The 24,292-nt window shown below is 46.0% G+C and overlaps 1 protein-coding gene across 1 annotated transcript in view; it reads right to left on the reverse strand.

Annotated features, from left to right (window-relative positions):
- Positions 1–24,292, reverse strand: part of NMD3 (NMD3 ribosome export adaptor) — a 131,120-nt gene that overhangs the window by 49,454 nt on the left and 57,374 nt on the right. The window contains exons 9-12 of the mRNA XM_075338570.1: positions 14,393–14,489; positions 12,958–13,075; positions 11,629–11,774; positions 6,365–6,477 (exon numbers count right to left, since the gene is read on the reverse strand). Coding sequence (XP_075194685.1) covers positions 6,365–6,477; positions 11,629–11,774; positions 12,958–13,075; positions 14,393–14,489 — 474 coding nt within the window. The remainder of the gene's footprint in view (positions 1–6,364; positions 6,478–11,628; positions 11,775–12,957; positions 13,076–14,392; positions 14,490–24,292) is intronic.

Below are 24,292 nucleotides of genomic sequence, written 5' to 3' on the forward strand. Positions count from 1 at the left end.
GAGGCGCCTTAAGGGGTGTGACTGACTCCGAAGAAGTGACTGCACCCCCGCCTGCAGAGAAAGCGGTTTGTCCCGCGGTAGCATGACTAACGCTGGCTGGGTATGAAATTCCATCCCGAGGTAAGTCAGTGATTGGGTCGGCGTCAACTTGGATTTCGGGAAATTGATGATCCACCCGAACTGCTGGAGAGTTGCCAGACTGACGGTAAGACTTTGTTGACACGCCACCAGAGAAGGGGCCCTGACTAGGAGATCGTCCAAGTAAGGGATCACCGAGTGGCCCTGAGAGTGCAGGACCGCCACGACGGATGCCATGACTTTGGTGAAAACCCGTGGGGCTGTCGCCAGGCCGAAAGGCAATGCCACGAACTGGAGGTGTTCGTCCCCGATGGCGAAACGCAGGAAACGTTGATGTTCGGGTGCGATCGGCACATGGAGATAAGCATCTTTGATGTCGATCGATGCTAGGAAGTCTCCTTGTGACATCGAGGCGATGACCGAGCGGAGAGATTCCATCCGAAAACGTCTGGTTCTCACATGTCTGTTGAGCAGCTTGAGGTCCAGAACGGGACGGAATGACCCGTCCTTTTTTGGCACCACGAACAAGTTGGAGTAAAATCCGCGACCACGTTCCTCAAGGGGAACGGGAATCACAACTCCCTCTATCTTTAGAGCGTCCACTGCCTGAAAAAGTGCGTCGGCCTGTGCGGGGGGGGGGGTGGGGAGGTTCGGAAGAAACGAGCCGCAGGACGAGAGTTGAACTCTATCCTGTAACCATGAGACAGAATGTCTCTCACCCATCGGTCTTGAACATGTGGCCACCAGGCGTCGCCAAGGCGGGAGAGCCTGCCACCGACCGAGGATGTGGTTAGATGAGGCCGAGAGTCATGTGGAGGATGTCTTGGAGGCAGTGCCTCCCGCGGCCTTTTGGGGGCATGACTTGGACCGCCACGCATAGGAGTTCCTCTGGCATTTCTCCGGCCGGTTGGACGACGAGGATTGGGTCTTGGTGGAGGGACGAAAGGACCGAAACCTCGATTGGATTTTTCTCTCCTGAGGTCTCTGAGGTTTGGACTGGGGTAAGGAGGAGTCCTTTCCCGAGGATTCCTTAATAATCTCATCCAACCGTTCGCCAAACAATCGGTCGCCAGAAAAAGGCAAACCAGTTAAGAACCTTTTGGAAGCAGAGTCTGCTTTCCATTCGCGCAGCCACATGGCCCTGCGGACTGCCACGGAGTTAGCGGATGCCACAGCCGTACGGCTAGCGGAGTCCAGGACGGCGTTCAAGGCGTAGGACGAAAATGCTGATGCCTGAGAGGTCAAGGAAGAAACCTGCGGAGCAGAATTCCGCGTGACGGTATTAATCTCAGTCAGACATGCCGAGATTGCTTGGAGAGCCCACACGGCCGCAAAGGCCGGGGCGTCTCCGAGTTGCAGGGCCCGGTCCCTGGGGGTGAAGAAGCTCCAGACCGGCAGGTTCCACCAGGGGCTGCGGATGGAGCACGGTCCCAGCACGTGGATGACCGCTTAGGATCCCACTTCTCCCAGAGCCGCATAAGTGATGGTGAAGGAGACGGCATGTGGCTCCTGCCTCCGTACCCGCAATGGGTACCTCAACCTTAACAACACCGCCGACATAGTGGGGTGAGAAGGGAACATGCCGGGGACCCCATCGGGGTCCTCTTTTCTTCCATCCGTCATAACTATGTATGAGAATGCATGAGTGGATGTGTGCCTCCTTCCACACAAAGCATAAAACTGAGGAGCCCGTGATCCACGGGAGGGTGTATAGGCAGAGGGGAGGGGTTACACTTTTTTAAAAGTGTAATACTTTGTGTGGCCTCCAGAGGCAGAAGCTATACACCCAATTGTCTGGGTCTCCCAATGGAGCGACAAAGAAAAACAAACCGAAAGACACATGAGGTTTTGGTGATTTTTTTGCCATTTTTTATGAAGTCAATGTCTGGAAGGACGAAAAAAATGCAGGAGAATATGCCCCAACAATTGACATGCTGCAAATTTTTGTCTGCACCAAATCTGCACGGAAAAAAAAAAAGCAACAAGGTGCACAGCACTTCAGAAATCTCCGACTTTTCTGGCTTCAGGAGAGGCATGCAGATTTTGGTGCAGATTTCTCAAAAAACGCATCAAAATCTGCATCAAAAAACGTATCATGTGCATATAGTCTTAAAGTTTTGTATCAGTTTAAGCAGTATACTGACTGCTGTGTAAAGCTTTGCTGAACTACTAGTTGTTTTCACCTTTCTTGTGTAAATAATTTTTTCCTCCGGTCTTGTGACATTTCTCTTCCATGTGGTCCTTTTGAAATTAGAAGAAGATTTGAGTAACTCCTTATTATAGTCAACTGCCTGCTGGACACTTGTTTAACCCATTCCCAACATTTGACAAACCATACGTCATGGTTTGGAAATCATGGCGATCACATGAAGTTGCCGGCTGCTTCTCACAGCAGGGAACTGGGACTCATTGGCATGGGGGGCTTCGCCGACCCCTCCGCAACGACAATCGCTGTGTGATCAGCTGCTCAATCTTGAACAGTCAATCGCAGCGATTTCAATGTTTCAGGCAATAAAACTGCCTGAAACATTGAGGTCCAGGTATGATCAGTTGAATAACAGGAGCAATTATAGGCTGGAGCCTAGCAACAGCAAAACTGATTGGAGCAATCATCCTGTGACTGCGATCGCTTCAATCAGACAGCAGACCTGCAGGCTGACATCTCAATGACCGCTTTCCAGTTTAGAGGCGTGAGGAGAGGAGCGGTCACTGTCATTCTTTCGCAGATCTATCGGGCCTTGTGGTGTCACAAGCCTTTTCAAGCATGTGCTACCACTGCTGCTGTTCCTGATTGAAGATCTTTTTCCTTTTTCTGCTCATGTCCCCTCCTTTTTCTTAGCACCGATCTCTCTTCCTCCCTTTTCCACTCTATCCCCCCCTTTTGTCCCTCTCCCTAACCCTTTCTCCATCTTCCTCTTCTGCTGCCAAGTACTGATCAGTACTTGATTGGCAGTTTGGTTTTTTGCACCACCTGTATCCACGTCCTGCAGCTGCCGAGTGGTGATCAGTAATGCAAATCACTGTTCGGCGTCCGTGCCTGCTTTTGTCCAGGAATTTTTTCCCCCCCGTCCATTTTTGTCCTTTTTTTTGCACCACATTCTTGCTCACATTTGGCTTAGGACTTTTTCTCCCCCTCCCCTGTCCTTTTTTCCCCCTCTTTTTGCATCACCTATGTGCATGCTTCCTGCAGTCGCTGATCAGTGACTGACTTGACTGATCCGCATCTGCGCTTGTTCATTTTTGGCCAGGACTTTTTTTTTTCCTCCCATGAGTGTTTTCCCCTCGCTTTGCACCACATCGGTGAGTGCATCCTGCAATAATTGATACTGATCAGTAACTGTCGTCACTGATCAGTATCTGGTTGTTGGGTTAGAATAAAAAAAAAAAAAAGGAAAATAATCCAAAAATAATTTAGATTAGTTGATTGGCTAGATTAGGGACAGTAAAAATATATTCCACTAATCTAAAAAGATTCAAATGAGGAAAACATCGCTTGAAACGTGAGTCGGGGGTTCAGCGATATACAGGACTTGTGACCATCCTAAGGTATTGTGTCCCTATAATGATTTATATAATTTGGACTTATCCATAAATTTTTTGCACTTGTTAAGTTTGGGGATGACCTTTAATGATATTAATATCTAGGCTATATATAACTTTTACTATTTGGTCACTGCACTAGGCACTTTACAAAACCTGTTAATCCGTGGCTAATATTTGGGAAATAGATCCGGTCCAGTATTTATGTTTTTTATTTATACTGCACATGATATTTTTAATTTTAAAAATTAATAAAAAATTATATTTTATATTATTAATTTGTCACTATCCCTTTCATTTGAATCTTTGGGGGTTCTCTTTGGGGGGTTTTTGACCTGCATGTAATAATTTATGGTGACGTCATACGGAATATTTTGATTATTTGCACTAATCTCGTCTACTATAATATTTTGTTTACTGAAAATAGTCAGGTTTAGGGTCACTTGCAGTTGTTCAGTACTTAGAAGTATGTTGTCTGTTGGATATACATGGAACCTATATGTTTAGGTGTTTTTCTATGTATTTTTTTTTTACTTTTTTTATTTTTCTTTAATATAATTTATTTGATGGCATTGTTTTTGTGGTGCATTGTAGTATAGGTCGCACATGCACGCACACAAAAAAAAAAATGTTCCTCTCGTTGAAAGACTGTATCCGGTCAAGGAGGCATACTCCTTTCTTGCCTCTGACGCGGACAGTTAGGGGAGGATCCCACCTGCCTTTATTTTTCCTTGTCCTCTTCCTACAGTGAAACAGAACCCCTATGGATACGCCCCAGGACACCAAAAGAGCCAACCACCGAAAATTATGAGCCACAGATTCCTGATTTTGTAGCCCAATCAGGAATCTAAATTTGACACGGTCGGCCTTAAAAAAAAAAAAAAAAATTGACTTTCAAAATCTTTCTCTGACAATTTCATAAATCTCGTGGTGGCTGTAATAAATTTGTATTGCCAAATAATTTTCACACAAAACTCCCCTTTGTCATTTTCCAACTGGACTCTCATTGACACAGTAGAAATGATGAAGTTTTGGGGTTTTGTTCTTCACATGGGATAGTGAAAAAGCCAGAAATTCGGCAATATTGGAGTGTTGATGTTTATACTACACTATAGTATTCCGCGTGGCAATGACCCATAAAGTTTTGGGACCAGTCGCAAATTTTTGCATTTTCAATGATAATGCAACAACATCCTCCCGCAGATGACCCCGATTTGGATCGGATTTTCAAATTTTGGCCGGTCATCAATAATAAATTTGCTGGAGTGTACATTTCCCAGAAATAAATCTACGTGGATGAGTCCCTAACTCACTTCAAGTGCTGAAATTCCAGCAGTACCTGCCCAGTAAGAGGGCCAGGTACGGAATTAAACTCTACAAGCTATGTGAGAGTACCTCAGGGTACAGGCACAGATTTAGGGTTTATGAAGAGATGGGCAGCCAGATTCAACACCTGAAACACACCCCTGTCCTGGGAGTGAGTAGGAAAATTGTGTGGGATTTGGTGCACCCACTGGATAAGGGTTATCACCTGTATGTAGATAACTACTACACCAGCATCCCACTGCTCAAGTCCCTCTCCACCAGAGCCACCAGCAGGTCACCAATCACAGGAGGCCCACCGGAGCGGAGGTTATAGAAAATGAAGAGGAGTATAATACCGGGGGAAGGGGACTTACATATAAAGCACCACTCCAGCGGTGAAATAGAAAAAGTGCTGGAGTGGTGCTTTAAAAACTACAATATTACCAATTTATTCTGTAAGAAAATATTATGATATGGAGGTTTTTCCCCTCCATTCATTGCCGAACATTTAAAAAAAAAAAAATTCATGTAGCTTCTTATAAATGGTTGGAAAGGATCAGAGAAACCTGTAGGCTCTATTTCTTGGAGCCCTTAGCAGCCAATTTATAACCACAAATTCCAGTTCTTATCTGATGTGGTCTATGGTCATAAAACAGTTAATTGGGACTCAGAAAAAGTCAGATAAAAGAGTCAAAAGCTCACTCAGAAGGCGCTCACTGACAGATTCTTTGATAACTCATTCTGCAGCCAGCAATAGACAGTGAATTACAAGGGCTACAGAAGTCAACTTGTGCAAACGTTTACAAAGTCAATTTTAAAAATTAATTATAGCTCAAAACACATTTATTTATGAAAAACCAAACTGCCCCAAAGGTGTCTGTATCTAAAGCTCACTGCTCGTAAAACTGCCACGCTATTCGATGTACAGCAAGTAGGTCGTCAATGGAATTGTAGTGCCACGTGGCCATGGCTATTAGTGATGAGCGAGCACCAAGATACTCAGTACTCGAATCAAGCAGATCGCACTCTTGGACAGGCTCAACTCCATTATGAGTATGATGGTAGTCAATGGGAAACTCAAACAGTTTTCCAGAAGACTCTTTTGTAAAAAAAATTCAGTTTCCCATTGACTTGATGGAGTTGAGCCCGTCCGAAAGTCTGATCCGCTCAATTCGAGTACTGAGTATCTTAGGGCTCCCTCATCACTAATGGCTGTTCCTGGCATCCTGGTTGTACTAAGCAAGGCTTCTACTGAACCTACTCATGTCTGGAGCCTGTGGCTTTCCAGTGTTTTGCAAAAATGCCAAACACATGAATGATGACAGTCAGATAATTTATCCATATGATATGTCAGACAATAACAGCCCCATTTCGGCCCATCGTGGTGTCATGTATGGCCACGTCTACAGAGATCTACCTGGAGATTTCGGGAATATCTTACCCCTGCACCAGGTCTCCTGGACTCAGCAGATGCCCCAGATGAGTGCGGCAGTGGTACTGTTGGTTTGTGTTCAATTCTGATGTTTTCTGCACCCAAACCTCAGCAAGGGAGTGCTGGAAAAGAGAAACATGATCACAAAGGTTGGTACAAAGTGTCTCCAAAAAGCCAAGAAATTGTATTATGAGCAAAAAATACAAGCTGGGTCCTCTTGGGTCATAAGATCACGAAATTAATCTGACATCTCTAGAATGCTGCCCTATTCTGCCATTCAGGCCCTTTCATGCTAGACTGTTTTTGTCATCCGTATGTACGTGCAACTCATCCATGTTTTTCTGGTATTGTTAAAGAAAAAATATTACAAAGCTTCTCCGATACTTTCAATGTTAAGCACATACAGCACACAGACGGAAACATGGTTGCCATTCATGTGCTGTATAGGTTTACACGGATCCATAGACTTGTATTGGCCCTGGTCATCCGTGCGGTCAGTAAAAAAAAAAAAAAATTGGATAATTGATACGTATGATTTTCATGAAAAAAAAAAATGGCACATGTACTGGAAACACACATGTAAAGGGGGCCTTAGATTATCCCCCAAACTATAGTGCCAAGAGATGGTGCCGAGCATGCTCCATTCACTGTTATGGGAGTTCTGAATACTGAAGTGATCCACAGCTATTGGGCAGTCGAAACCCACAATTAGACATTTATGGCAAGTTTTCTTATACTAAACAGAAATTGATAAAAAAAAAAAAAAAAAAAAAAAAGATACATTGAATCCAAATGAACATAACTGATGCACTTTGCTTTTCTCACACTTATTTGCTAGATTTAGTTGACCGTATATTCATTTGGAGGACGGCTCTTCCTACTTCTCCCATTGTCACCGGGTTTATGACCTCGATCTGGAGGAATATCAGAGGCCCTGATTCGAGGGGTGTATTACTGGATTTTATTATTGTGCATAAAATCCCTGGTTATCGGCTACAACACTGGGATTCCCGTACTCATAAGCCGTAGTCACAGTGCCCGTCCACTGCTGATTGACCGCTTGCTTCCTACACTGCGTATAGAAATATCAGCGGGCCATCAGCAGTGGGGAGATGGGGGAAGCCACAGCACATAATTATATAGGACTTAGGCATAAAGAAAGTGATACAGTAGTATGATCTACTCTGCTGGAAACTACTGCCCGATGCCGTGAAATAGGACTACATAAATAATGAGGCACTACTGCTGTGTGCTCTATGTTCTCAGAGATTTGGTGGATTTTTATCTACAGAAACTTCCTCAAAATCAGAAGTTTTCAAAGCACTTTTTTTTCAGGTGTTTGTTTTGAAAGAAAAAAAAAAAAAAAACACCTGGTGGAAAAAATAATGTACATGTCAAATCAAAAGGCTCCAAAACAATATAAAAAAGGTTCAGAAAAAAAAAGCATCTCCAAAACTAATTAAGAAAAGAAAAACTCCTTTAGGCCCTGTGCGCACTTGCCAGTTTTTGCCGCGGATTTCCTGCAGATTTGCTGCATGTTTCACTGCATGTTATGTTCATAACATCTCTGCAGTGATTCACCAGCAAAACCTATGCGAAACAAAGATGCTGTGCGCACTATGCGGAATTTGACAGCTGCATGTTTTGCTGCGGGAATCCCGCAGCAAAAACAGTTGCATGTCACTTCTTTTCCACACGTCGCTGCGGGATTTCACTCCATTGACTGCCATGTAATCGTGAAATCCCGCAGGGAATAACGCAGGCAGCAAATTCTGTGCGGTTCATTGCGTTTTCCTGTGTTATTCCCTGCGGTATTTCTCGGTTTACCTGCGGTAATGTTCATCGCTGCCCTGCGGTTTGCAGGGAAGTGATGTCATTATGACAGGAAGAAGAAGCGGAGCAGAGAGTAAACACACACACATATCACAGACAGACATAGAAAACACACAGACATAGATTACACACATCACACACACGCACAGACACAGATATATAGAATACACATAGAAAGCAAACGAACATATAGAAAAAAGAAAAAAAAACACGCGGGCTCCACCATATTTTTACCTTCCAGCCGAGGTAAACACACAGCGGCGGCCCGGTATTCTCAGGCTGGGGAGGGCCAGGGTTAATGCCCCCCATCCCTCTCACAGCCGAGAATATCAGCCCGCAGCTGCCCCGGGACTGTCGCATCCATTTTGCAGCAGTACCGGAGTGTCCCCGGATTTTCCTGTTGCCGTGATGCGGTGGTAATCAGGGTAATATAAGGAGTTAATGGCGGCGGATCGCCCCCACTAAGTCCAGGCTTGATCATGGCAGAGTCTGTGTGACAGCTGACATGATCAACCCGTAAGTGAAAAAACACACACCGAAAAATCCTTTATTTTAAATAAAACACAAAAAAGCCCCTGGTTCACCCCTTTCTTAACCCCCCAAAACACACAGCTCCGGCGTAATCCACGTCCTCTGATGCTTGCATCCAGCCGCGACTGACACACTATTGAATGCAGCCTTGCAACGAGACAGCAGAGGTAACCACAGGTCATTTCCCATGGCCGGTAGTGCGAACAACACATTACCGTTCGGGAGAAATGCAGCATGTGCTCACAGGGACTCTATCCCTCAATCTATCCCTCTATCTATTCTTCTATTTAGCCATTTATCTGTCTGCTATCTATCTCAGAAGGAAATTACTTTTTTTTTTCTTTTCAAATGTGCTTTATTGCATTGAATGCATTAAAGCACATGTACCAACCCGCACGCGGCAAAACTGCGGCAATACCGCGGCAAACTGCATGCGATTTTCGGGTGCGGTTTGCCGCGGTTTTTTACGGGTGCGGTAATCTTTCAGACCCTGCGGAATTTTCTTAAGAAAATTCCGTTTTCCAGTGCACACAGGGCCTTAAAATATCATAAAAACAGCATTTGCTCAGGAGGTTCCTGCATGAAAAACCAGTGACCATAGCCCAAGCTGTTCCTTACTCACGGTTGCTCCGCCATGTTTAGGAGGCCAGAACGGTTCAGAAGTCGGCGTGTATAGGACACTGCTTAAAATTTCCTAGACAAATTCGGACTAGCCTATAGAATACAGATTTCTATAGAAGCCAAAATATCTATATATATAATTGCCTTATTCTGTCTGTCTTGCTCCAAAATGACATCATTACAGTGACAACAGTCGCCACCGCGCGTGCGCTAAAGAGCCTGCAACCAATGGCTCAGCTAAGGCTCCCTGCACACGTAACCAGGGTACACATCGGGTTACTAAGCAAAGCGCTTTGCTTAGTTACCCGATATTTACCCTGGCTACGTGTGCAGGGAGCCTAACTGAACAGGCCGAACAACGGGCCGACAGGAAGATGCCTGACACTTCCCCGCTCGGCTCTGCCCCCCACCCCCTTCCTGGAGATTTGCGGTCTGGAGGAGAAAGAGAGAGAGGTAACCGCAAATCCCGAGTGAGCCGCGTGATCAGCAGTGCAGTCACTCAGGTGACCCGCGGCCACAGCTGCAGTCCTCCACCCGACAGCTGTGTCCGCGGGTCACCTGAATGAGGGCACAGCTGATCGCGCGGCTCACTTCAGTTGCTGCGTGATGCTGATCGAGAGAGGTCGTGTTCTACGGCCGCTCCTGTCAGCTTCATGTAGCAGAGCTGAAAGCGTCGTGGGACCTCTGTGGATTACGTCGGACCTGGAGGGGTATTAAGAAAGCGGTGAAAGGGGTTTTTTTTGTCTTTTACTCCAAATAAAGGATTTTTTCGGGTGTATGTGTTTATTTTCTTTAACTTACAGGTTAATCATGGAAGGTATCTCGGGGAGACGCCTGCCATGATTAACCTAGGATTTAGTGGCAGCTATGGGCTGCTGCCATTAACTCCTTATTACCTCGATTGCCATGGCACCAGGGCAATTTGGGATGAGGCGGGTAGAGTTCCGGGACTGTTGCATCTCATGGATGCGGCAATTCCAGGCGACTGCTGGCTGATATTGTTAGGCTGGGGCTCCCCATAACGTGGGGCTCCCCTTCCTGAGAATACCAGCCTTCAGCCATGTGGCTTTATCTTGGCTGGTATCAAAATTGGGGGGACCGCACGTCGTTTTTTTTTTAATTATTTATTTATTTTACTGCACGATATAGACCCGCCCACCAGCGGCTGTGATTGGTTGCAGTGAGACAGCTGTCACTCAGCGTGGGGGCGGGTCTGACTGCAACCAATCATAGGCGCCGGTGGGCGTGGGAAGCAGGGAATACGAGATTGAACAATGAGTGGCCGGCATTTTCAAAAGAGGAAAAGCCACCGGAGCTTTGTGACAGCCGTGCAGCGCCGCGCCTGTGATCGGTGAGTATGAGGGGGGGTGGGGGGGGAAGAGGTGGAGACCAGAGAGCAGGAGTGATTTTAAAAACGATTTAGAACGTTCTGCTGGACATGCTGAGCATGCTCAGTAGAACGTGACGGAATTTGTCAGCGGATTCCGCCACTTAGCGCAAAGCGGCGGAATCCGCCACCATAGACAATCATTAGACACCTTGGCGGATTCCAACGGAATCCGTCAATGTGCGTTATTTTAACGACCCAAAAAAACGCTACATGTAGCATTCCCTCCGGGCGACGCTGCATCAAAATATCGACTCAGCGTCGTCCAGCGGATGCAACGTAGACACTTGCATTACAGTACGTCGTCAATACAAGTCTATGGAGAACAGCGCAGTGCGTTAACGAACTGTGCTATTCTCCATAGTGGCAGATTGCGCTGAACGCAAGTGTGAAAGCGCCCTTACCCCGCAGGATGGGGGCACATGTCAGGATCGTGGCTGCATCATGATGGGGGCACATACCAGCACTGGGCCACATCATAGCATCAGTATATTTTTACACTGTTCATGGCCTTCTTTCATTACAAGCCATGGACATCATTAAACATTAGACTCATCTATTAAAACTGTTCCTTCTGTTGTTTGTCATTTTAAAACCAATAAACAACTATAAGAATACTAAATTAAACCTAACCCATCCAGTCCATTCATTACCTTATTATTCAATCTGCTAACCTACATACACATTCTAGACTACCCGATACGTTAGAATCGGGCCACCTTCTAGTACTGTTATAACTTACAAGGCACAATACTGCAGTTGATAGTAAGTATCTAGCACAGGATCATTTATTTTCTATGTGATTATCGTCAGAAATAACTGTCCCAACATGATGTGGTCCTAAATCTTCATTCTGGAACCTCCATTGACTACGGCCATGTGGAGGAAATGTAAGCCACACCTTGTTTGATCTCACTCCTGCACCTGCTCCTTGTTTCCGGTCTCTGACAAGGTCTATGTCCATCACAATGAACTCCTCCAGCTGCTTGGGATGAAACAAGCTGTGAAAGGGATGCCGCCAATATGTGTTCCCATCGACTTCACCAACTACAGCGGCAAAAGATGAATAAAGGAAAAGTCATGTCTTTCATCAGAAATAAGTAACAGATCATAATGCAGTCATTTCACATGTAGGGAATGGCTTCAATCAGAAAAGTGGTTCCAGGTGCAGGTGGAAAAGCCATGTTCATTTATGACATACTGCTCATAGATACGATATTGCTCCATTACACGTATGATTAGGTAAGGAGTATGTGTGATGGAGCCGCTAAAGAAAGCAGCATTTAGATCTATACACTGGCTTTACTGTGAAGCTGAAAGAAGCCACCAACATGGACACAAAAAGGGGGAAATTGTGTGGAGTTCTGGTGCTAGTTGTGGACAGACACGACCCTGGTCATCGGCCTGAGGATATGATAAGTGTCAACAGCAGAAGAGCTGAGCGCCCGCATGCACAGCAGAGCTGAGCTCCCGAATGCACAGCAGAGGTGAGCGCCAGAATGCACAGCAGAGCTGAGCGCCAGAATGCACAGCAGAGCTGAGCGCCCCAATACACAGCAGAGCTGAGCGCCCCAATACACAGCAGAGCTGAGCGCCCCAATACACAGCTGAGCTGAGCGCCCCAATACACAGCTGAGCGCCCCAATACACAGCTGAGCTGAGCGCCCCAATACACAGCTGAGCTGAGCGCCCCAATACACAGCTGAGCTGAGCGCCCCAATACACAGCTGAGCTGAGCGCCCCAATACACAGCTGAGCTGAGCGCCCCAATACACAGCTGAGCTGAGCGCCCCAATACACAGCTGAGCTGAGCGCCCCAATACACAGCTGAGCTGAGCGCCCCAATACACAGCTGAGCTGAGCGCCCCAATACACAGCTGAGCTGAGCGCCCCAATACACAGCTGAGCTGAGCGCCCCAATACACAGCTGAGCTGAGCGCCCCAATACACAGCTGAGCTGAGCGCCCCAATACACAGCTGAGCTGAGCGCCCCAATACGCAGCTGAGCTGAGCGCCCCAATACACAGCTGAGCTAAACCTGGGGTACGTCTTATCGTAAGGTGTGTCCTATAGTTTGAAAAACATGGTATTTCAAGTGCAGATCAAGCAGCCATAATTGCCTCACAAAGCAGCGCCTCATAAGGCCGGTCTGTGAGGATGTCACTCACTTTACCGTTAGAAATTGTGGAGAGCTACTTGTTAAACAAGATGTCAGAGCGTTCAGACTTACTCTGCAGAGTATTGGGGTCAATGAGGTGAATAGCGCTTGTGACTCGAACACACACACAGATCTGACTCAGGTTCCCCAGACTCTGCGCTAACTTTGGAGACAGACAAACCACATTGTCCTGTGGAAACAAAGAGAAGAGAGGTCAACCAAACTGAAGACACAAAGTCCAGGTATCCATCAGTTCTGTACATATAAGACCCTTAGCCATAATCTTAGTGGGCATTTTCAATGGAAAAAATTTCAGCGCTGGCAAAAACAACACAGAATCTGATTCCACTGTAAACAAATGAATACAAATAATGTATCTACACTTCTTTGATTCCATTGCAAATACATCCATTTTTCAGATGGTTCAACACGTCTGACACATAAAAAGCTGCTGTCTGGTTGAGAAAACTAATTTTCATTTATCCTATTAGTGAATTCTGAATTAATAGATGTGGAGTCCCCATTCAGTACCCGCATATATTAATCAGATAGGCTATTGTCACGGGTGACAGAAAGTCATCTGGTTTCTGGCCACAGATGGTCACCGCATTTAGCAGCGCAGAATACTTCCTGACTTTCCATTGTTCTTGCTGTCAGTATTCATTGGTATAGGTATCTTTCCTGCTGGATTCATCTCTCCCTCTTTGGACCCAGCAGGAGCTTGCCTTCTACCCAGCTGCTGATCACCAGCATTATCTTGGTGCTTAAATACCCCTTCCTTCCTTGGGCTGGTGCTGGTGATATTTTTCAGTTCATTCAAGCCTTGGTTGCAAGCAGGTTGTTTGTACACCTCTGTGATATCATTGCTAAAAACTTTGCTAAACTTCTAACTGTGTCATCTGTAGATACATAGTTCATGCATTTTCCCTCTGTCTGTCTTCCTTGTGTCATCTATAGCATTTAGTGAGGTTGACGAAGACCTCATCCCATCTGTTCCCTATTTAGGGCCCAGCACTAGGGATACCTAGGTCAGGTATCCAGCTCAGCTCATAGGTGCGGAACCTATCAAGGGTGGTGAGGGACCCCAGAGACCAGCAGTAGGTTTGGTCAGGGGTGACCATCTTCCTTTTCCCTAGATACAGGGTTTCCCTTTCCTTCCCTTTCACTGTTCGCTTTGGTACTTCCCTGTCCCAGAGTGACAGCTATAAAGAGGATGTATGAATGAGGAGAACAATTAGATTAGCAAGCTCGTTTGTTACCGTCAGAACTCCAAAAATATCTAATATTCCCTGTGTTACAGATCGAACTGAACATTTTGGGGCTGATCTGGCGTTTTGTAGGTCCTCCGTGTCACGGTGAATTTGGCAATTCTTCCAACTGCCGTGTGCCATCACAAGAAATGTACTAGAGTCGTGGGCTGGAATACATTTGTAACAATTCCTGTGCGAGTAGCACCAATGGCACAGAGCAAGAGGGACAAAACAAAGGCGAAGTTTCTCAGACTAACCTTACATATCGGAACAATTTCCACGGAGAAGGTGCTCTTGTAATTGTAGGAGTTTGAATGGATATCGTGGGAAATGAGCCGCTGGGAAGCTTTAGACCTAAGAGAAAAGACAATAGTTATTAGTTTTCGTGTGATGGCAAAACCATAACTGAATTATATGGTTACATAGTAAATACACCAGGACCATTAAATATAGCGCCTCTATTTCCCCACAGACTAAAAAGTAAAGGGGTCGACCAACACTTTTACACCAAAAACCTATTGATAGTTTAGGACATCAATATCAGATGGGTGGGGGTGCTACACACGGAACCCCCAATTATCAGTGGTTATTGCCTCTGATGGGGGCTTCGCTGAAGAAAGAGTACACAGCAGAACAGTACAGCTCCATACACTGAGCAATAGATGCCGCTAGGTGCTGTAGATTAGCTCTGTCAACAGGAGCAGAGATGCAGAGGTCACCAAACATTGCATGGAACTGAGACCTTCTGCCACCACCAGAGCCGATAACAGCTGACAGATGGGGGCCTATAGATGGCTCATCAATATAAAACTGGCTGATGTCTAGATTGCACATATGCGGACTTTACTCCCTTCTGATGCTTTGCATGATGCAAGTTGTGTTGTCACCGACTTAGGAAAGAACCAGAACTATCTATTTGCCAACTTAGATTTCCAAGATTACTCCCATAGTCCTCGTCTCTCTATGGTCCCCAGCTGGATTTTCAAACTATGTTTTCTAGGAAACACCAGAGCATTTCAGAAAAAAAAAAAACTACACCTGGCTGCAATCGTAGTACGGAGGATCTGATTTATGCTAGCAGTATGAATTGTGTGATGGGACCCCTTTAACAGCCACTAATTTCAACACGTGGAATCAACGCAAGGGTTATACAGGTATGAACAGATACAGGGGTCATACCATCTATTACCAAGCCACAAAATAGGTGGTAAATGTCTGACCCCTACACTGATCACTAGGGCTTCATTCACCATCTGCTGCAGATGATGAACTAGTGCAGCTTTCGGAAATTTCTTGCAGTCCGACAGACAATGACTGGAGTGCCGATCATTCCATTTATTGCCAAAGAGAGTGAAGAGGTAAGGGGTATCAAGATCCCTTCTTCTAATTCATGAGAATCCCAATAATGGAACATGCAGCAATCATTTTTAACCAATCCTGTGATTAGTTGATAAAGGTCTTTGGTGGTTATAAACCTTTTGATTCACATTGTGCTTTGTAGTGACGTTCTAAAATGGCACTGGATACAGGAGGAGTTGCAAGCGATCAAGCAACTGCAATAGTGAGAAGCTGGCTGTCAGACAAAGCAGATTCCCATGAAGAAGGCAGAGAGGGTTTATTACCATTTCTGCCTTTTCTATTGCTGTATACAAGGACCTGTAGAAGCTCTGTGCATACAGTAAGAGAACTCTACTGATGCTGCCTCCGCCATACAGCGGTCATGTGATCACTGGCTCCAAGTAGGGAGCATGAGCTCTTGTGAACAATGAGACAGTCAGCATTACAGGAGGCTGCATTTCCACTGTAACTAGGGCTAACATACCAGCCACAGTTACAGGACAAAAAATAAATCAGATAAAAAAAAAAAAAAAAAAAAGTATTTAAATATGGAAATGGCCCTCAAAAGGTCTTTCATAACCTTATGGGGGCACAAAATAATAAAAAAGCAGGACAAAAAAAAAAAAAAAATAAGAAAAAGTCCAGTTGAATTGGAATTGCTGTTACTGGCCCTGTCCCCGATGGGGAAAAAAAAAAAAGTGTGGCGGATATCCAAACTTGATTGTTGCAGAAAAAGGGACACAATTATAAAAGGGACACAATTATAAATGTATTTCAGTGGTCTTTTATGGTCATAAAAAAAAGAAATGTGTAAAACAGAAACTTATTTCTTTCATTTTCCTACTGATGGTTGGTAAAAATATTATAAAAAAAAAATATGAAAATACTAATAGGAATAAATGAGGCTGCAAGTATCAAAAAATATAAAAATTGGAATAACCAAATAAGGAAAATGTATTACAGCTTTTTCAACCACATATATATAACAAAAAAACACGGAAATGTGCTTGGTCAGGAGTGAGGGTAAATGGCCGATCCTGAACTAGTTAATGCGCCACACATGGGCCAGATTGTGCTCTTCAGAAATAAATGTGGTATGATGCGAGACAATCCTCAATGTACTCCGAGGTATCACTTTAATTTATACCGCACTCTACAATAATGGCACTTTGATGTTTAATATATACCATACAGAACGCAGTATAAATATAAAACAGACGCAGCAGAAAGGCCCAAGATGGAACCATGTGCGGTCATTTACCACTAAACCATGGTCACAAAGCATCAGGTTCTACATAAAAAAGATCTAACACTTCAACATTACATAATGCTGCACATACCCTGCAGTAACACAGACTACACATATACATTGTGTGAGCAAATATATTTATTTTACTCATTTCTATAGCGCTATTAATTCAGTGCTTTACAGATGTGATCATCACTGTCTCCATTGGGGGCTCAAAATATAAATTCCCTATCAGTATATTTTTGGATGGCTTAATACCATCAAGATAACGGTGGAGAAGACCCTGGTGGACGTATCTAAGGTTGCACAACATCACTCTTCTTTCAGAGTGTTCACCTACCAAGTCACCATGGTTTGAGATCGAGCAGAAGGCCGGTAAAAAAAATATATACTGTATATGTTTTTGGAGTATGAGAGGAAATCTGAGAACCCGAAAGAAACCCACGCAGCCACAATGAAACATACAAACAGCAGATATCACTCTTGCTGGAATTTGAACCCAGGAGCCCAGCGCTGCAGACTACAGTGCTACCACTTCAGTAACTTTATTGGCAAGGTGCACACATCAGGCGAGATCATAGATATAAATGGTACCGGCTAGATTTATGTAGCCTGGAAAGATGTTCAACTCTCTAATAACCACATAAACGTACAACCCAATACAAGGTCCATAACTCAGACTGATTTACAATCACATACACTGATACATGGCAAGCTAAAGAGCATAGATAAATGATAGGTACTTCATGACATATATAGCAGATTGATGACGCGTCCAGTCCTGAAGTTCCCGGTGATCTCTCTGAAACACATAACGGTCAAGGTCCTGAAGTTCCCGGTGATATCTCTGAAACGCAAATTGTCACACAGGAGAGCCAAGCTCCTGCCCGAGTATGCAGCGAGATCATTAGAAAGTGTGAGTCTGTGCATACACTTGAGCATGGACTCAGAATATTATTATTATTATTATTATTAGATAGAGATATATATATATATATATATATATATATATATATATATATATACACACACACACACACACATACAGTTAGGTCCAGAAATATTTGGACAGTGACACAATTTTCACGAGTTGGGCTCTGCATGCCACCACATTGGATTTGAAATGAAATCTCTACAACAGAATTCAAGTGCAGATTGTAACGTTTAATTTGAAGGTTTGAACAAAAATATCTGATAGAAATTGTAGGAATTGTACACATTTCTTTACAAACACTCCACATTTTAGGAGGTCAAAAGTAATTGGACAAATAAACCAAACCCAAACAAAATATTTTTATTTTCAATATTTTGTTGCGAATCCTTTGGAGGCAATCACTGCCTTAAGTCTGGAACCCATGGACATCACCAAACGCTGGGTTTCCTCCTTCTTAATGCTTTGCCAGGCCTTTACAGCCGCAGCCTTCAGGTCTTGCTTGTTTGTGGTTCTTTCCGTCTTAAGTCTGGATTTGAGCAAGTGAAATGCATGCTCAATTGGGTTAAGATCTGGTGATTGACTTGGCCATTGCAGAATGTTCCACTTTTTTGCACTCATGAACTCCTTGGTAGCTTTGGCTGTATGCTTGGGGTCATTGTCCATCTGTACTATGAAGCGCCGTCCGATCAACTTTGCGGCATTTGGCTGAATCTGGGCTGAAAGTATATCCCGGTACACTTCAGAATTCATCCGGCTACTCTTGTCTGCTGTTATGTCATCAATAAACACAAGTGACCCAGTGCCATTGAAAGCCATGCATGCCCATGCCATCATGTTGCCTCCACCATGTTTTACAGAGGATGTGGTGTGCCTTGGATCATGTGCCATTCCCTTTCTTCTCCAAACTTTTTTCTTCCCATCATTCTGGTACAGGTTGATCTTTGTCTCATCTGTCCATAGAATACTTTTCCAGAACTGAGCTGGCTTCATGAGGTGTTTTTAAGCAAATTTAACTCTGGCCTGTCTATTTTTGGAATTGATGAATGGTTAGCATCTAGATGTGAACCCATTGTATTTACTTTCATGGAGTCTTCTCTTTACTGTTGACTTAGAGACAGATACACCTACTTCACTGAGAGTGTTCTGGACTTCAGTTGATGTTGTGAACGGGTTCTTCTTCACCAAAGAAAGTATGCGTCGATCATCCACCACTGTTGTCATTCGTGGACGCCCAGGCCTTTTTGAGTTCCCAAGCTCACCAGTCAATTCCTTTTTTCTCAGAATGTACCCGACTGTTGATTTTGCTACTCCAAGCATGTCTGGTATCTCTCTGATGGATTTTTTCTTTTTTTTCAGCCTCAGGATGTTCTGCTTCACCTCAATTGAGAGTTCCTTAGACCGCATGTTGTCTGGTCACAGCAACAACTTCCAAATGCAAAACCACACACCTGTAATCAACCCCAGACCTTTTAACTACTTCATTGATTACAGGTTAACGAGGGAGACGCCTTCAGAGTTAATTGCAGCCCTTAGAGTCCCTTGTCCAATTACTTTTGGTCCCTTGAAAAAGAGGAGGCTATGCATTACAGAGCTATGATTCCTAAACCCTTTCTCCGATTTGGATGTGAAAACGCTCATATTGCAGCTGGGAGTGTGCACTTTCAGGCCATATTATATATATAATTGTATTTCTGAACATGTTTTTGTAAACAGCTAAAATAACAAAACTTGTGTCACTGTCCAAATATTTCTGGACCTAACTGTGTATGTACATGTACATGTACATATATATATATATATATATATATATATATATATATATATACACACACACACACACACACACACATGTACATGTACATGTACATATATGTATGGGAAAAAAGGTCATCATAACCCAATCACCATCATCATTATCTGAGTGTATTACAAGTCACCGGAAATGGACCGCCGACCAAAACCGATCTTTGACGAGGACCTGATAATTCACTAAGGCCCCTTTCACATTAAATTTCAGTGGCTCCGTCGGGGCATATGTCCGAAATCACGCCCCTCCCACCACAAAACGAGTCTCAGACATATGCGCCAACAGGATCATTAAGTATAATGGAGCTGACAGAGCAAGCGTATGCTCTGTCTTGCACCATTTTCGGGTGTATACGCTTTTTGCAGGCGGACACCCGAACATAGTCTGCTACGTCTGGGCATCCGCCTGCAGAAGAAGGGAATTTTGTTACTTACCGTAAATTCCTTTTCTTCTAGCTCTTATTGGGAGACCCAGACGATTGGGGTATAGCTACTGCCCTCTGGAGGCCACACAAAGCACTACACTAAAAGTGCAAGGCCCCTCCCTCTCTGGCTATACCCCCCCGTGGTATCACGGGTACTCCAGTTTTAGTGCCAAAGCAAGAAGGAGGAAGCCAACAACTGGTTTAAACAAATTAACTCCGAGTAACATCGGAGAACTGAAAAACCGTTCAACATGAACAACATGTGTACCCGCAAACAGCAAAAACAATCCCGAAGGACAACAGGGCGGGTGCTGGGTCTCCCAATAAGAGCTAGAAGAAAAGGAATTTACGGTAAGTAACAAAATTCCCTTCTTCTTCAGCGCTCTATTGGGAGACCCAGACGATTGGGACGTCCAAAAGCTGTCCCTGGGTGGGTAAAGAAATACCTCATGTTAGAGCTGCAAAACAGCCCCCCCCTACGGGGATGTCACTGCCGCCTGCAGGACTCTTCTACCTAAGCTGGCATCCGCCGAAGCATAGGTATGCACCTGATAATGCTTGGTGAACGTGTGCAGACTCGACCAGGTAGCCGCCTGACACACCTGTTGAGCCGAAGCCTGGTGCCGTAATGCCCAGGACGCACCTACGGCTCTGGTTGAGTGGGCTTTTAGCCCTGAAGGAACCGGAAGCCCAGCAGAACGGTAGGCCTCTATAATTGGTTCTTTGATCCATCGAGCCAAGGTGGCTTTAGAAGCCTGCAACCCCTTGCGCGGACCGGCGACAAGGACAAAAAGTGCATCGGAACGGCGCATGGGCGCCGTGCGGGAAATGTAGATCCTGAGTGCTCTCACCAGATCTAGCAAACGCAAGTCCCTTTCATACCGGTGAACCGGATGAGGATAAAAGGAAGGCAATGATATATCCTGATTAAGATGAAACGAGGATACGACCTTAGGGAGAAACTCCGGAATGGGGCGCAGCACAACCTTGTCCTGGTGGAACACCAAGAAGGGAGCCTTGGATGACAGATCAGCCAGCTCAGACACTCGCCGAAGCGATGTGATCGCAACAAGAAACGCCACTTTCTGTGACAGGCGAGAAAAAGAAACTTCTTTGAGAGGCTCGAAGGGCGGCTTCTGGAGAGCCACTAGTACCCTGTTCAGATCCCATGGATCCAACGGCCGCTTGTACGGGGGCACAATATGACAGACCCCCTGCAGGAACGTGCGCACCTTAGGAAGACGTGCTAGACGCTTCTGAAAAAACACGGATAGTGCCGAGACTTGCCCTTTAAGGGAGCCGAGCGACAAGCCCTTTTCCAACCCTGATTGCAGGAAAGATAGAAAAGTGGGCAATGCAAATGGCCAGGGAGACACTCCCTGAGCAGAGCACCAGGTTAAGAAAATCTTCCACGTTCTGTGGTAGATCTTAGCAGAAGTTGACTTCCTAGCTTGTCTCATTGTGGCTACCACTCCCTGGGATAATCCTGTTGACGATAGGATCCAGGACTCAATGGCCACACAGTCAGGTTCAGGGCCGCAGAATTCTGATGGAAAAACGGCCCTTGAGACAGCAGGTCTGGACGGTCTGGAAGCGACCACGGTCGGCCGACCGTGAGATGCCACAGATCCGGATACCACGATCTCCTCGGCCAGTCTGGGGCGACGAGTATGATGCGGCTGCAATCGGATCTGATCTTGCGTAGTACTCTGGGCAAGAGTGCCAGAGGCGGGAATACATATGGGAGGCGGAAGTGCGACCAATCTTGCACCAAGGCGTCTGCCGCCAGCGCTCTTTGATCTCGCGACCGCGCCATGAATGCCGGGACCTTGTTGTTGTGCCGAGACGCCATTAGGTCGACGTCCGGCACTCCCCATCGGCGACAGATTTCCTGAAACACGTCCGGGTGAAGGGACCATTCCCCCGCGTCCATGCCCTGGCGACTGAGGAAGTCTGCTTCCCAGTTTTCTACGCCCGGGATGTGAACTGCGGATATGGTGGATGCTCTTTCCTCCACCCACATCAGAATGCGCCGGACTTCCTGAAAGGCTTGCCGGCTGCGCGTCCCTCCTTGGTGGTTGATGTATGCCACCGCTGTGGAGTTGTCCGATTGGATTCGGATCTGCTTTCCTTCCAGCCACTGTTGGAAGGCCAGTAGGGCAAGATACACTGCCCTGATTTCCAGAACATTGATCTGAAGGGTGGACTCCTGCTGAGTCCACGTCCCCTGAGCCCTGTGGTGTAGAAACACTGCTCCCCACCCCGACAGACTCGCATCTGTCGTGACTACTGCCCAGGATGGGGGCAGGAAGGATCTTCCCTGAGACAATGAGGTGGGAAGGAGCCACCATTGCAGAGAGTCCTTGGCCGTCTGGGAAAGAGAGACTTTCCTGTCTAGGGAAGTCGTCTTCCCGTCCCATTGGCGGAGAATGTCCCATTGAAGTGGACGCAGATGAAACTGCGCAAAGGGAACTGCTTCCATGGCTGCCACCATCTTCCCTAGGAAGTGCATGAGGCGCCGTAAGGGGTGCGACTGGCCCTGAAGGAGCGATTGCACCCCTGTCTGTAGGGACCGCTGCTTGTTTAGCGGAAGCTTCACTCTCGCTGCTCGAGTATGAAACTCCATGCCAAGATACGTTAGTGACTGTGTCGGTGACAGATTTGACTTTGGAAAGTTGATGATCCATCCAAAAGTCTGGAGAGTCTCCAGCGTAGCCTGTAGACTGAGTTGGCATGCCTCTTGAGAGGGTGCCTTGACAAGTAGATCGTCTAGGTAAGGGATCACCGAGTGTCCCTGAGAGTGCAAGACTGCTACCACCGCCGCCATGACCTTGGTGAAGACCCGTGGGGCTGTCGCCAGACCAAATGGCAGAGCTACGAACTGAAAATGGTCGTCTCCTAACACAAAACGTAGAAAACGTTGATGTTCTGTAGCAATTGGCACGTGGAGATAAGCATCCTTGATGTCTATTGAGGCAAGGAAGTCTCCTTGAGACATTGAGGCAATGACAGAACGGAGGGTTTCCATCCGGAACCTCCTGGCGTGCACATGTTTGTTGAGCAGTTTTAGGTCCAGAACAGGACGGAATGAGCCGTCCTTTTTTGGCACCACAAAGAGATTGGAGTAAAACCCTCTCCCTTGTTCCTGAAACGGTACAGGAACCACTACTCCCTCCGCTCTTAGGGAGTCCACCGCCTGCCGCAGGACATCTACACGGTCTGGGTGTGGGGAGGTTCTGAAGAACCGAGCTGGAGGACGAGAACTGAACTCGATTCTGTACCCGCGCGACAAAATGTCCGTCACCCACCGGTCTTTGACCTGTGACATCCAAGTGTCGTAAAAGCGGGAGAGCCTGCCCCCGACCGGAGATGCGGAGGGAGGGGACTGGAAGTCATGAGGTAGCCGCTTTGGAAGCGGTTCCTCCATTTGCTTTCTTGGGGCGTGAATGAGCCCTCCAGGAATCTGAGTTTCTTTGCGTCCTCTGAGTCCCTTTGGACGAGGAGAATTGTGTTTTGCCCGAACCTCGAAAGGACTGAAACTTCTGCTGCCACTTTCTCTGCTGAGGTTTGCTTGATCTGGGCTGGGGTAAAGAGGAGTCTTTACCCTTGGACTGTTTAATGATGTCAGCCAGTGGCTCGCCAAACAGTCTTTCTCTAGACAAAGGCAAGCTGGTTAAACATTTTTTGGAACCAGCATCTGCTTTCCAGTCCTTTAACCACAATGCCCTGCGCAAAACTACCGAATTGGCAGACGCCATTGAGGTGCGGCTGGTAGATTCTAGGACCGCATTGATAGCGTAAGACGCAAACGCGGACATCTGCGAGGTAAGGGACGCCACTTGCGGCACCGCTGGATGTAAGATAGCATCCACTTTCGCTAAACCAGCTGAAATAGCTTGTAGCGCCCATACGGCTGCGAATGCTGGAGCAAACGACGCGCCGATAGCTTCATAGACAGATTTTAACCAAAGGTCCATCTGTCTGTCATTGGCATCTTTAAGTGAAGCGCCATCTTCCACTGCAACTATGGATCTAGCTGCAAGTTTGGAAATCGGGGGATCCACCTTTGGACACTGGGTCCAGCGCTTGACCACCTCAGGGGGGAAAGGATAACGTGTATCCTTAGAACGTTTAGAGAAACGCTTTTCTGGATGAGCATCGTGTTTCTGGATTGATTCTCTGAAGTCAGAGTGATCCAACAGAGCACTTAATTTACGCTTGGGATAGAGGAAACGAAATTTCTCCTGCTCTGCCGCTGCCTCTTCTGCTGAAGGGGTTGGGGGAGAAATATCTAACAGCCTATTGATGGCTGAGATAAGATCGTTTACCATGGCGTCCCCATCCGGGGTATCCAGATTGAGAGGGGTTCCAGGATTAGACTCCTGATCACTCTCTTCAGACACAT

This window comes from Anomaloglossus baeobatrachus, chromosome 3, assembly GCF_048569485.1.
Source record: "Anomaloglossus baeobatrachus isolate aAnoBae1 chromosome 3, aAnoBae1.hap1, whole genome shotgun sequence".
NCBI lineage: Eukaryota > Metazoa > Chordata > Amphibia > Anura > Aromobatidae > Anomaloglossus > Anomaloglossus baeobatrachus.